The sequence below is a fragment of the Varroa destructor genome, unplaced genomic scaffold (assembly GCF_002443255.2).
Source record: "Varroa destructor unplaced genomic scaffold, Vdes_3.0 BEIS01000004.1, whole genome shotgun sequence".
Taxonomy (NCBI): domain Eukaryota; kingdom Metazoa; phylum Arthropoda; class Arachnida; order Mesostigmata; family Varroidae; genus Varroa; species Varroa destructor.
The window spans coordinates 23,039,524-23,052,117 of record NW_019211457.1 but is presented as its reverse complement, the minus strand read 5'-3'; the positions used below and the strand labels follow the sequence as shown (position 1 = coordinate 23,052,117).

Sequence of the window (12,594 nt, the reverse complement as noted above, 5' to 3'; positions counted from 1 at the left end):
TTTAACCGAGCTATTCATGAAGAGATACAAAAAAAAGGCGAATGTTACGTGCTAACAGAAGTGCAGCAATGTCCCGTCGATACGTGCAACTCCGCTTGGAATTCGCTGAAGTAGCAGACACACCACCAAGCGTGACTCTCAAATGAGTCCTGCTATATAGAGTATAGCCGCGACGGCAGCAACTAAAGACATAACGACATTCTACAGTAATGACTTAATTTTTTTCAAATAAAAGTTTATTTTCTTAGGCCGTTAAAATCTATGTAATATAAATAACTACTATTATTTGTAAAGACTTTTACTATTCCTTTTGTACTAACTGAGCACATGGGTGTTTCGTATTTCTGATGATGCACGATTTTGACGTTGGTAAAGTAATTGCTTGGTCGCGTGTACTAAGATATCTTAGGGAGAAAAAATAAATTTATTGGGGAAACGATATGCATTTGACTTGGAATGACCTTGTTTATGAGATACGCATAGTCGGAGTAGTACCAAATCTTAAAACTATAATTTAATAGTCAAATGAGTAACTAAGGGTCTTTAAAAAAAAGCTACGTATATTTATTATATTGCGCGCCCTCGTTTTCCGCCGCATTTGTTCTTAAAGATGAGTGAAGAAAATCTCACATGTGTAGTTCTAGGATACGAAAAAACTGACGCTTGAGCACTTGCTTTATTTTACAATCCGGCAGCATTCGCTTAGAAATACATGTGATGTATAGACCCACGACCGTAATGCCTATATCAGGCCGTCATGCCATGTATTCGAAACGTTGTCTAAGGTTTTTGTGAATGTGTTTCCGTATTAGCTCAGTGGATCGCGTATTGCCTACTAAAACACGTTGCGATCTAATTTCGGATCGAAGTCATAACCATTTCGTAAAACTCGAAATGTTGAAATAGGCTTTAATTTCAGCATGACGGCTTAAATAGATAACCTTCCGATCAGATAAGCATAATGGAAGTTTTATGAACGAATGAAGTATTACTTTTATAGGTCAAATTTTCGACGGTTTGGGGTAAAAATCATGTAGGACCTGTGAAGGAAGCATGTGAACCTAATAAGGATCATATATTCATTTGAATTTGACTACATATATCTGTAATTTGCTTTGTGAAATGATTCATTTACTACGTGCATATATTTATTTGATTAATATGACCACTTGCTATGCTCTAGAACATACTAAGCAATTTTGACATTCAGGCTGGAATAAATGGGCGTTTGGCAATTTTAGTTGCCGACGATATTTCCTAATAAAAATGTCAACATAAATAGCATACAATTACATTTATTGCTTACGAATTCATCTATATTATTAAAGCCGTGCAATTAGCAAAATACTGTAAAATTCTTTAACGGCTCATACCATTTTATTCTAGTAATATTGGCGTTTATTAAACATTGAAATATGATAAAAATAGACGACTGTATTGCTTTGTGAAAAGCTTCCCTCTTGCCGTTCATAAACTCATGATCTTGTATTTCTAAAGCAATTGATTTTTTGCATCGCAGAAAATATGAAGACTGGCGAACGAAAATTAATATTCGACGAGAGAGGGATAATATAAATGTACATGTATTGTCTTCCAATAGCGTATACGTAAAAGCACAGCGGAGCTACGGCTATTTTAACCGTTCAAATGAAACGTTTAGTAGTTTATAAGAAGCTTTCATTTCAAAGCCCGATACAGGGTACAAAGGGCGCAACGGGCCAAATGAGAAAGTACGAATTTAAACCGCACCTCGTAGAGTATAAAGGTCTATAATGGGATCGGCAAATAATTCATCGGGTTCTTCATAAACAGACAAGAATTTCGGTATATTAATTACCACGGTTGTGTTCTGTTTGGCGTTGGCAAACACCTGTTTCTTTTTCGTGATCAGCTTTTGTCTGCTCCTGCCGATTCGATGCCTGTTATAGTGTATAAATAAATATATTTATACGTTTATTCACACGGTATATATGTTAATATCAATAATAAGTAGAGTATTGATAATAGGTAGATTGTCTAACTAATGTACGCAGGGTCACTGTATTTTATGTATTTAGGCTTTTTAAGCCAATGTTTATTTATACAACGAATTGACTAAATAGCCGGTGAAGTTGATGCTTTTATAACTTGTTACGACAAGGTTTCAAAACTGTGGGTATAGCAATGTAGTCTAAATGCTAAAAATGGCTACTAAAGTTTATGTCTGTTAATAAAGTATGAAAGTATGTTTGGAACACAAATCGAATTTATAAATAGAATCGAGACGTTTGATTTATGCAGGTTTGCCATAGTGGTCTCTGCACTTATGAATGGCCCTGGAAGTTTTAAGGAGTTGTCGCAGTGGTTGCAATTCGAAATGCAAATTACATTTGACAAATTGAGACGGCGAATTCATGAAGCCATTATATACGTTCCGTAGTTAATTGATCTAGTAGTATTTCTAGAGTTTGTTTCGGTCATCTTATAGCTAGCTTTATATTATATGCTTTAAGCTAGGGAAGTTATCCTCAAAGCTGCATTATATATGTGACGTACATGTGATTCGATGAAACACTTAATCAAACTTTTTCTTCACCTAATACGGATGATAATAATAGTACAACAAAACGAAATCTGACATACGCTTAAATTGTTAAGACACATTGAGCCCACACTTCATAAGATATTTTCAGTCGTCTTAGTCAAAAATAACATATGTAGGTAACTAGATCGTGCGTGAGAATTTAAAAGTGATATTTAAAAGAAAATAACCCAAGAGATACGAATCAAAGGTCAACAGATTGATACAGAAAAAAGTTTGCATACGGATGTGCGAACCGGACTGAAAGATAATATTTGTTTAACATAATGCTACATGTTTTCTGTGTGATGTATGTAAACATCTAGCAAAGCTACTATTTGCGTTCCAAACAAATTTACTATTCAAAACCATCCATCGATTATTAGCATTTGTAACTCGTGATCACTATAGATGGGCTTTGCCACAAATAATTAAAAAGGAATTATTTCATAAAATGATCGACACTAAAAAGCGTTGACTTTATATCTTGGAAATGCCTTTAACTCAAATAAAAAATTGTTACTTTGGAAAGTGTGTTCTACACGAGAGAGGTCGAATTAAGCGCTCGGATGCCAAATAATTAATGGCATAACTGTTAGCCTTCAGATCAGCCTTCTGCAGAGCCGCATACAACGCGACCTCGTATGACAGAAGTGTGTACAGGGTATTCCAAAAAGTGGAAACACAATTTGAATGATTTGAGTTTTTACGTACATAGCGGTAACGTTTGATGTGCAAAAGAATCTACATGAAGTGTAGATTCTTCTTCCTTATACCGTAGATATTTAGATTATCATCGATCCTATCAATACTATCCTGGTAACGGTTATTGGCTCACGAACTCCATAAAAATTTCAATTGATGTTGTAGGGTATCGCACGTGAGCTGGCGTAAGACAACACTTCGTTTGTTTATTTAATTATAATTTCTTTTGTATATATTTTTTGTGTTTTATTTATAATGAGCTTCTCCGGTAACCAAATTCATTTGTTATAATTCCATTTGTATATATTATTGTTTAATCGTGGGTGTGTCGTAAACGTCGTTGGTTATAGCCTACCTTGCCAGTTCACCCTGGTAGTGTAGTTTAAGATGGGTGCAATAAAGCTACGGAACATACTAGATAATTCAGATTTTGAAATAAGAGAAGCTAGAGACATTTGGCCGGATATACTCGCTGTTCGTGTTAGAAAACACGTTTTGTAGCTCAGGTATATTAGATTCTACTTGGCGTTTACCGCTGAACGTCGAAAGATATTTGCCTTTCTGACTTCTCGGTCGTCATTGTAGTAACTTTTTTAGAAGTGCGTTAAAAATGGGGTCCCGTATACTTTGGATCCACAACTTCAACATAGAATAATAATCAACACCATATATGTAGTTATTAGTACATATTTACCTACTAAACCTCCATCTGAAATGGCAGAGTGATCTGAACTCGTTAATCAATATACGAATACCCTTTTCTACTACGTTTAATTTCTACTGCTTTAACACGAACAAGCCGTTGTCAAAAAGGCCCACGAAACTGCCTTTACACTGTCATTTAGAAAGACTCCAGCTATCTGTGGCAACACTTCAGAGTAACTACAATTTGCCAACGACGCACCTGGGTAAATTTGTTTCATACAACCTCTAGAAATCAATCCACAGGGAAAACTGGTCCGCATTATTAATAAAAGATAATCTGGGTGGGCCTTTGTGGGGCTACAACATTGGCGATAACCACTATAACATTTACTCAACGACATTTACTCAAAGTTCAGATGAAATAACGAACAAGTCGATTTTTGCCTGACCGTCTCAAGCAGTCACACGATCATGGTTAAGAGGCGTGCAGCCCAGAAGGGGACACGTGAAGGACCACATCGCTGTTCGGTGACGAACCACTTCAGACAAATTCGCGTATTGTTATGGTCCTTAGTGATGTTTCAACTATAAAAACTGCACCTCCTGCTTCTTTCATTATTCGAAGAAAAAAGATGATACTTGACTGATGTTCAAATCTGTGTATATGGATTACTTTTAAACAGATGTGCTGTAAACGAATAAAATTGAGCTTTGGATCTATATCCTGCAAATCTTATCGAATATAGCTGTACGACAATAAGGGCATAAAATCCTAACAAACGCAACAATCCAGATGCTTTTGCGGAACCGTTTTATATTGGATATTACATTTATTGTTTATGATGTTAATACTGAATGTAGTAGTAGCTTTAAAGAAATTCTAAAGTTTGAACGTCTAGTGCCATAATAAATAGTTTAATAATTTTTGTTTGTATGGCTACTGATTTCTATAAAAATAGAAGGGTTGCAAAAGTTTACGTAGCCATTACTATTATTGTTACAGTTTTTCCTCTCTCATCTCCTCTTACAGCTATAATTTCATTCAGACATTTTCTGTGACATCTCTTCTCACCAGGATGTTGATTTAATTCCGTTTAACAGAAATACATCCGTGATTTATTCTTGGAAGTATCATGTCTTTTATTGTAGACGAGAATACAGCAAACGGTATAATTCATGTTGCTAAGGCTCTGCTAACCATAACATACCTAAAGATATTCGCTTCGACATGGGAGTCATTGAAAGATACCATCGATGCTTTTTTCGATGCCATCAGATAAATTTTGACAAGTGAACTTCGCGGAGGTGGTTATAGCCTCAAAGTTCCCTGTGAAACAAATTCGTGCAGCGTTTGCGGATGACGCCCATCTTTATTTTTTTTACGCCCAATTTAAATGATTATTGTAACACCTCCAATCAAAAAAGAGTTACCTCCGTTCTAATATTAACGATTTAAATCCAAATATTACTCGGGCTATTTCTCATTTACTAAATTTAGTAAAACTTTTCAACTTATACTTTATATCTCTGGTTCGTCCCTCATTGATTAACCTCTTGAATAGAGTATAATCGAAGATGAGATACGCTAGGTTTCTATTACAGAAGCCTTTCCCGTACGCATCCGATTATTTCTGCCGGTCATATCTTCCTACATTATGGTTTACGACACAGATATAGTTTTCCCATTCCAGATTTTTTAAATAGTAATAAATAAAGGCATGACTCCGATTACAAATTATTCTTAATTGGCACTTTTTACCAGAGGTTTTCAAAACTATAAATTTATTGAGTAAATTTCAGAAAATTCCATTATATTAGTAATTATTTTTCATTCTCTGACTAGCCTCCATAAGAAGATTTCCGTTTACCTGTTGAGACATTCGACAAATGATAGCTGTAGTATGTTGTTGAGTCCATAAAATACCATTACTGTTAATTTGGTTTATTCTACTGTATTATCAATTAAATTCAAGGGGAGTATCTCATCTATTAGACATCGTTACGACATACGATAATTAGCAAGCCCAAGTCGATGCCTTAAGGTCATACATTTAGCAGTCAACGTCGATATCTGATTTCGACCTGTTATAATGTGGTATCTGCATATGTTACCCAACAGACAACAAATATGAAAAAGTACAAGGGTTTTCTTTTGTTATCAGATTTTAGAACAAAATCGTAAGCTTCACCCTGTAAAGAACGGTGCCTAACAATTTTAATTTTTTTAAACAATACATTTTTACATTGCTATGGTTAGTAACACTGTCGGTCTTTATTATCGTTGCTTTTGGCTCAGAGAGTGACCTATTGTTACATATGATTTTAAAAATAACTGAAGAATATTCTGAATCTCAGCTGTACTGTTGTTAAATATACAGCACTATACAGGTGGAACGCTCCAACATCCTCAGGTTTATAATTTTCTTTGATAGGGTCTGAAGGACGCCGGCGGTATCCGTCACATGACACACTTGGCCGCAAGGCGTGTAACAATCGAGTCAATAGGATTCGATGTTTCACTTTCTTCTTTTTTGATTGCGAACAATTTCGTTAAGAAAGGAAGATCACCGTGCTGTTTTATTCCGTCTTCTAACGAAATCATTTTTCCTGTGCAGAAAAAAAAGGTAAAAAAGTTATGCCGAATCTATGACGTGGTTACTTTATCTTTCACCGGTAAAGTATCTATCGAATGTAACTTTCTCTTTTGTTCTATTTATTAAAAAAAATGTCGTCTTTCACATATTAAACCTCGATTGATAGTTAAAATTAACGACTAGCAATCATACAGAGGTGAGTGTCCAAAATGTTAAACTTCAAGGTACGTATAATTTCTTTTTTTGTGGTGCCATTTGCTGTAAAATTAGTCGACGAACCTTTGATAAGATCCTCAATGTTTTCGCCTTTGTCAAAGATAATTGCTATAAGGGTTGAGTCTCTTTCGGACACACCGAACTTCTTAAAGCTGTCAATGATACTCGTAGAGGGTGACATGCAATAGAGAATTTCGGCAAATATGGACTTTGTCTTCATCTGGCCAGATGAACGGCTTGCTACTGCTAGAGCTATCGCTACCTGGAGCTGAAATGGGTCCACCACAACACGAGAGCTTACAAGGCAGACGTTTAGATCTCCTATTAGGAAGGGAAAATGAAAAACAGCACATGAAAAACACTCGCTATTTAAACAATTATTTCTGTGCAATGTTTGATAGGTTACTTTAAACATTTTTTGTATTTTCGTAATATCATTTTATGCACACTCCTTGTATGGGTAATAAGAAATGTCACTCCCTATTCGCATTCTAATATTATTACGCTTGAGTAGACGATAATTTGATCTCGATTTCAAAATTCTACCTAAAATTTTGTGTTTATTTGGTTACCCGATTTGGCCTTAGCAAGGAGCTCCTTGGTGTTAGTAACATCCTCAAAGAAGTATCCATACACGGGAAGCTCTCCTTGCTCACTAAACAGCAGATGACCCTTAACTGATGCCATCTATTGAATATGAATTAACGAGAGGAAACAGAAGCGCAATCAATCATTGACAACGATGTTGAAATCCAGTACAATAAAATCGAATTTAACAATTATTGTTTATGACTAATAGAAATAAAAATCTGAAGAAAAAAAAAAGAGCAAACCGTACCCAGCCAAGATTCCAGACGTTTAGTGGTTCAAAAATAGTTCCAGAGCGTAATAAAGTGGTGCATGGTTTTCTATTGAAATTTTTCTGGATTCATATCTTTACAATCTACATTGATCAAAATTAGGTTCGGTGAATGGTTTAATGGTTATTTTATTCACATATTATCTAAATTAGAAAAAACGGCCAGACAAAGTAATTGACTTTCTCTGTAAGTTATAAATGATGAAATGCTTCCAGTCAGTGCTATAGTCTTGCAGCTACACTATGTAGCTTTATTTTGTAAATTCACGTTTTTAGTGTATATTACAGCTGTTAAGAATTAGTAAAACAGGTGGATATTATTATTAGTTTAGTTTTTTTACTTGTTACGTTACCTCCTTTAATAATAAAAAAGGCATTTCTTTGATTAATATGCTTATATTTTAATAAAGTAAGCTTATGAAATGAACTATTACCGAAAACGGCCCAACGAGGAGCAATGTTTGAGATTAGTCTCGAAGTATTTAAGGACATAGAATCTCTGTTTTGTATGATACTGTTAATGTGTTTTAGAGCTGTTGAATGAGATAAATAGGTTTAACTTTGAAGCAGTCAGGGTGTTCATTCACGCGAACTGCCTCAGTAATAATTCATTATGGCGTACGATTATAAGTTACGTTACATTAACAAAATTCACGCGAAACAGGCTCCTAAATGAAATGTGTTTTCTAAATTTTTCGAATTTCACGACTAGTAATGCGTTCGAATGGAATGTCTACTGATAGAAGCAAAGTATGTCCACGGGCGAAACTACGACATGTCCCTCAAGTTCTGGTGCTTTCTATCTAGTTATTTCAAGGCATGCAAGAGGTAAAGTAAATTTGTTTGAATACTCAATTTAACTAAATTAATTGAGTACCTAAAATTACCTTTTGACAAATTTTTGAATCATCTAGAATATGCAAGTGCAACTTTTTCAGGTTGATTTACCCCACCGGTTTTTACAATGTATGTTTTATGATAATTTTAGAATTACTAGCGGCCTACTCATCAAGTATATATATAGCCATATAGTGATTCTTAAATATGTCTTTGCCGGGTATTCCAATTTCTATTATTAAGGTTAACTTTAGACGCATATTTTTGCTGTGTTTAATACCAGACAACTATCACCAAATTGATAAGTAAAATTTATGACACAATCCATTTTTTAAAAACGCCTAGTGCCTTTTGCTCATTAAACTCAACGTCTTATGATCATCAAGCTCTATAACTAATCTCAAAACTCTAAAATGAGTTTTGAGATTAGTTATAGATTAGTTAACTTTGTCAACATATAATAGAAGTATGCTCATCAAGATCTTTATGAAGCTTTTAATGACTTAGCGGAACTTGCTCTTTCCAAATATATTTATTGCTAACTACATCTAATATAATATTCGTTTGAAAATATATACGCAATACATTTGCTCCTCGTAACTATTCTTCCTCAGTTCCCAGTACATGAACTAAATAACAAGACGTTGAATTACTATTGTCAAGGTAAATATAAAGACGTTTTTGTGTTTATTGTAGATGCAAGGCTTTAGTTAGTGAACCTCCAAATCGCACGCCTAGGGGCGCTCATAGTTGCTTGAGCCGAATGAAGCTAATTTCTTTAATGATTTTAATAATTTTAATGATTTACTATCGAAAAACAATGATCTCCTCCGATCAGTCACTATGCTACAAACCGAAGGCACCGAAATATCTTGAGACATGCTTCTGTGATTATACCATCATGATATGATTTTCGTAAAAGCCTTCTAACGGACTGTCTGCACGATATCATCGATTTTGAGAATCGACCGCACACATTCAGCGGCCAAAGTGATTGCCGAAGTGGACACAAGCAGAGGCTGAAGTACGTTCTCCTCAAGAATGTCGGTTACGCAGCCTCGACGCACATTGATGCCATAAGTTCGCTTGTCCTGGGCATGTCGATTTCGAAGCTCGGTCACTGTTTGGATGGGATTAAGGCCAGCATTTTCGGCTAACGTGTATGGGATGATTTCGAGCGCGTCGGCGAATGCTCGATAGCAATACGAATGTAGACCCTCGATCTCGCGTGCACGCTCAGCTAGCCGCAGACTTAGCTCGATTTCTGGTGCACCACCTCCGGGGACAAGAGCACGCTTCTTGACTAAACAACGAACTACGCATAGGGCATCGTGAATCGAGCGGTCTGCCTCTTCGAGAACGAGCTTGTTGGAGCCGCGCAACAGGAGAGACACGGTCTTGCCAGGATTCGCCACTCCTGTTACTTTGACGTATTTTGCGCTCCCAGTTGTCACTTCCTCGACAAGTTCGGCACTGCCAAGTGCTTCAGGCACAAAGTGGTCAAGAGAAGCGATCGGTCGGCAACCCAGAGACTTGCTAATGAATTCAATATCATCGCGCTCGATATCTTTAATAACCATAATTTTCATTTTGGCGAGGAAATGAAGAGCCAGGTCGGAAACGGCGTCCCGAAGGATAGATTTCTGAATGAGGAGAACGTTACAGCCGGCCTTCTTAACAACTTTCACTATATTTAACAGATAGGCACGTTCTTCCCGAAGGACGCGATCCATAACCGTGTAATCACTGACAATGACCTGATGGTCCATGTTTGGCTTTGGCGGTGAAATGCAGAACTGTATCAAACCGATCTTGGCTTTTTCGACGCGATGCGGAGAGTTAGGACCTCCAGCCAATTTTTCAGTAAAAACAAGTCCGTCGATCAGCTCAGTGTCCTCGACGGTACCACCCAACTTTTTGATGATTTTAATGTCACGCAGGTCGACATTATTATCCTTTGCCGGATCGATTACCTTCAAAACAGCGTCCACCGCCATCGGGGCCAAAACGTCACTGTGCTGTGAGACCACCTTTGAGCACAATGAAGTTGTCGCACTCTGCAGGAGGCTCTCACGGTCTGACAGTTCAATTGGAATGGCCAGCCCGGTTTCTTTGCACGACAGGATATCCACGCACTCTTTGGCTGCCGCCTGAAACGCTTCTGAAATAATTGTTGGGTGAATGCCACGTAGGAGTAGTTTAGAGGCAGCATCTAATAGTGAACCCGCAATGACAACAACTGACGTTGTACCGTCACCGGCTTCGATGTCTTGCGCTTTTGACAATTCCACAAGCATCTTGGCCGCAGGGTGGAGAACCTGCATCTGCTGTAAAATAGTGGCACCATCGTTTGTGATGGTGACATCGCCAGACACAGCTTGAATCATTTTATCCATTCCACGAGGGCCCAGTGATGTACGAACAGCATCGCACACAGCCTTTGATGCCGTAATGTTTGATTGACGAACTTGGGCAGGCTTATCCCTGTCCTGGTAAGACACATTGCCTGTGCCGGCAGATGACGATCCGTAGGCTGCTCCCTTAGGCGCCATTCCTGCAACGAAAACATTATCAGCAATGACGACAGACTAATATCGGGCTGTCGAAAACAAAAAAATATGTTTTATATATAGTATAAAAATATATTTTATATATAATATAGGCAAAGTCTTATCACGCTCGGTTGAATGCTAGTGTTTTTGCGTGTTGTACGTCCAGTAATTTAATGCTACTACTAAAAGCCAATAGAGGCCTGCATAATGAATACTAGTATTGAATCGATACGAGAAGGGGCATACAACTACATCACAGCTATTGCGTCCTGAAATCACATTACCTACTTTTTAAAGTCTTTTTTTTAATATACATAAAGCTCAACTGATCAAGACACTCACCTAGAGACACTTGCACAGGAAAACTGTTCTTTTTCTCAAAAATTAGCCTGAATGCGTGCAAGCAAAATACGATAAGTGCATGCTCGTACGTCCCAGTAAGATGTTTCATATATTGTATCTCATTAATTGAAATAGCGAATACTGTTTAAATGAAATCACCCGTCTATATGATTCAAGTTGAAAAAACACTGCTCTCTCCGCAGGAAGCCCTCGTTACATGTATAAAATAGCGATGAATATAACATCCGCCTTCTCTGCGTGCTATAATATTTATTATTGTACCGTTGCTAGAATATTCTTGGCGTATGACAGCAATAAGTACAGTAAGTACCAAGACAAGCCGCTCTGCTAACAGAAATATAGAAAATGATACACGGTTAGTGGACATTTTTTTAATTATTGTGTTTATATACCTGTTTAGCGTAGGGATAGGTGAGTCCTAGGGAAATCCTCAGGTGACGAACTTAGCACCAGACAGTTCAATGACGCGGAGAAGTCCGACTTCAAAAAAAGCCGAGTACGCACGCTGCAGGCCGCCTCGCCCGAAACTTTTCCAAACAGAAAACACCAGTAGATAGCCACAGAACAAACGCCAAATTCGTCCTACCAGTTACCCTGAATTGTTTCGAAAACGTGCTGGTAAACACCACGGTATGAATGATATTTTGCCGGAGAGTTTTCGCAAACTAACGACTAAAAAATGTGACGAAAGTCTTTTGAAACACTGGGGCAAATCTGCTAGAGCTTTACCTGGGTTCCGTCACGAGAATGCCACGTTCGTTGATTCGAGCGAAATGATCCGATTTTACTTGCTGTCGACTGCTAGAGTGGCCAGTTAACCCGATTCAACTGCGCATGACGACACAGGGAAGAGCTTCGAAAAGCGACCGCTGGCGCCGCTAGTGGTGCAGTTACGAGGATGTCTGCCGTATAAACCGACCCGAGATTCATTCGTCTGCTTGGCGCGGAACGGCGCACTAAAAAATCGCTCAGAGTCGAAGCGATGCTGCAGAGGAATAGATTTGCCATAAATGTGATAGTAACTCATACGGAAGCGATTTAGGGAACCGATCCGTTAGCCACCTAACACATCCCCTGTCAGTCTGTAGTACTAAGCAATACGTATCGATGCTGTAGGATAATGAAGCTTTAAAGAGCAAATGCAAAAAGTTAGATTGTATTAGTTTGGCCGGAACTAAGTCCAGCTGTCGGAGTAGGATCCAACACTAAACTGGGTGGCCATTAGTCATTCGGTCCCAACTACGTGCGTCGACGCATTAAATC

At 37.6% G+C, this 12,594-nt stretch overlaps 2 protein-coding genes across 18 annotated transcripts in view; one reads left to right on the top strand and one right to left on the bottom strand.

The window, feature by feature from the left end:
- The window catches only part of LOC111250301 (excitatory amino acid transporter 3-like), a 152,352-nt gene that overhangs the window by 121,660 nt on the left and 18,098 nt on the right, over nucleotides 1–12,594 (top strand). The window lies entirely within an intron of this gene.
- On the bottom strand, nucleotides 9,066–12,209 carry CCT4 (chaperonin containing TCP1 subunit 4). 2 transcript variants are annotated; one of them, XM_022805328.2, is made up of 3 exons: nucleotides 12,061–12,209; nucleotides 11,724–11,858; nucleotides 9,066–10,970 (listed from the first exon to the last, which is right to left on the bottom strand). In XM_022805328.2, exon 3 carries the CDS (start codon nucleotides 10,966–10,968, stop codon nucleotides 9,343–9,345), a length of 1,626 nt encoding a protein of 541 aa, XP_022661063.1. In that variant the 5' UTR covers nucleotides 10,969–10,970; nucleotides 11,724–11,858; nucleotides 12,061–12,209; the 3' UTR covers nucleotides 9,066–9,342. The 2 variants fall into 2 exon arrangements, with proteins under 2 accessions (XP_022661063.1, XP_022661062.1); XM_022805327.2 differs by having other exon boundaries at nucleotides 11,724–11,925; nucleotides 12,061–12,167.

What these genes read in the sequence shown, in the direction of transcription:
- CCT4 (XM_022805328.2), bottom strand. Translation starts at nt 10,968, where the DNA reads ATGGCGCCTAAGGGAGCAGCCTACGGATCGTCATCTGCCGGCACAGGC.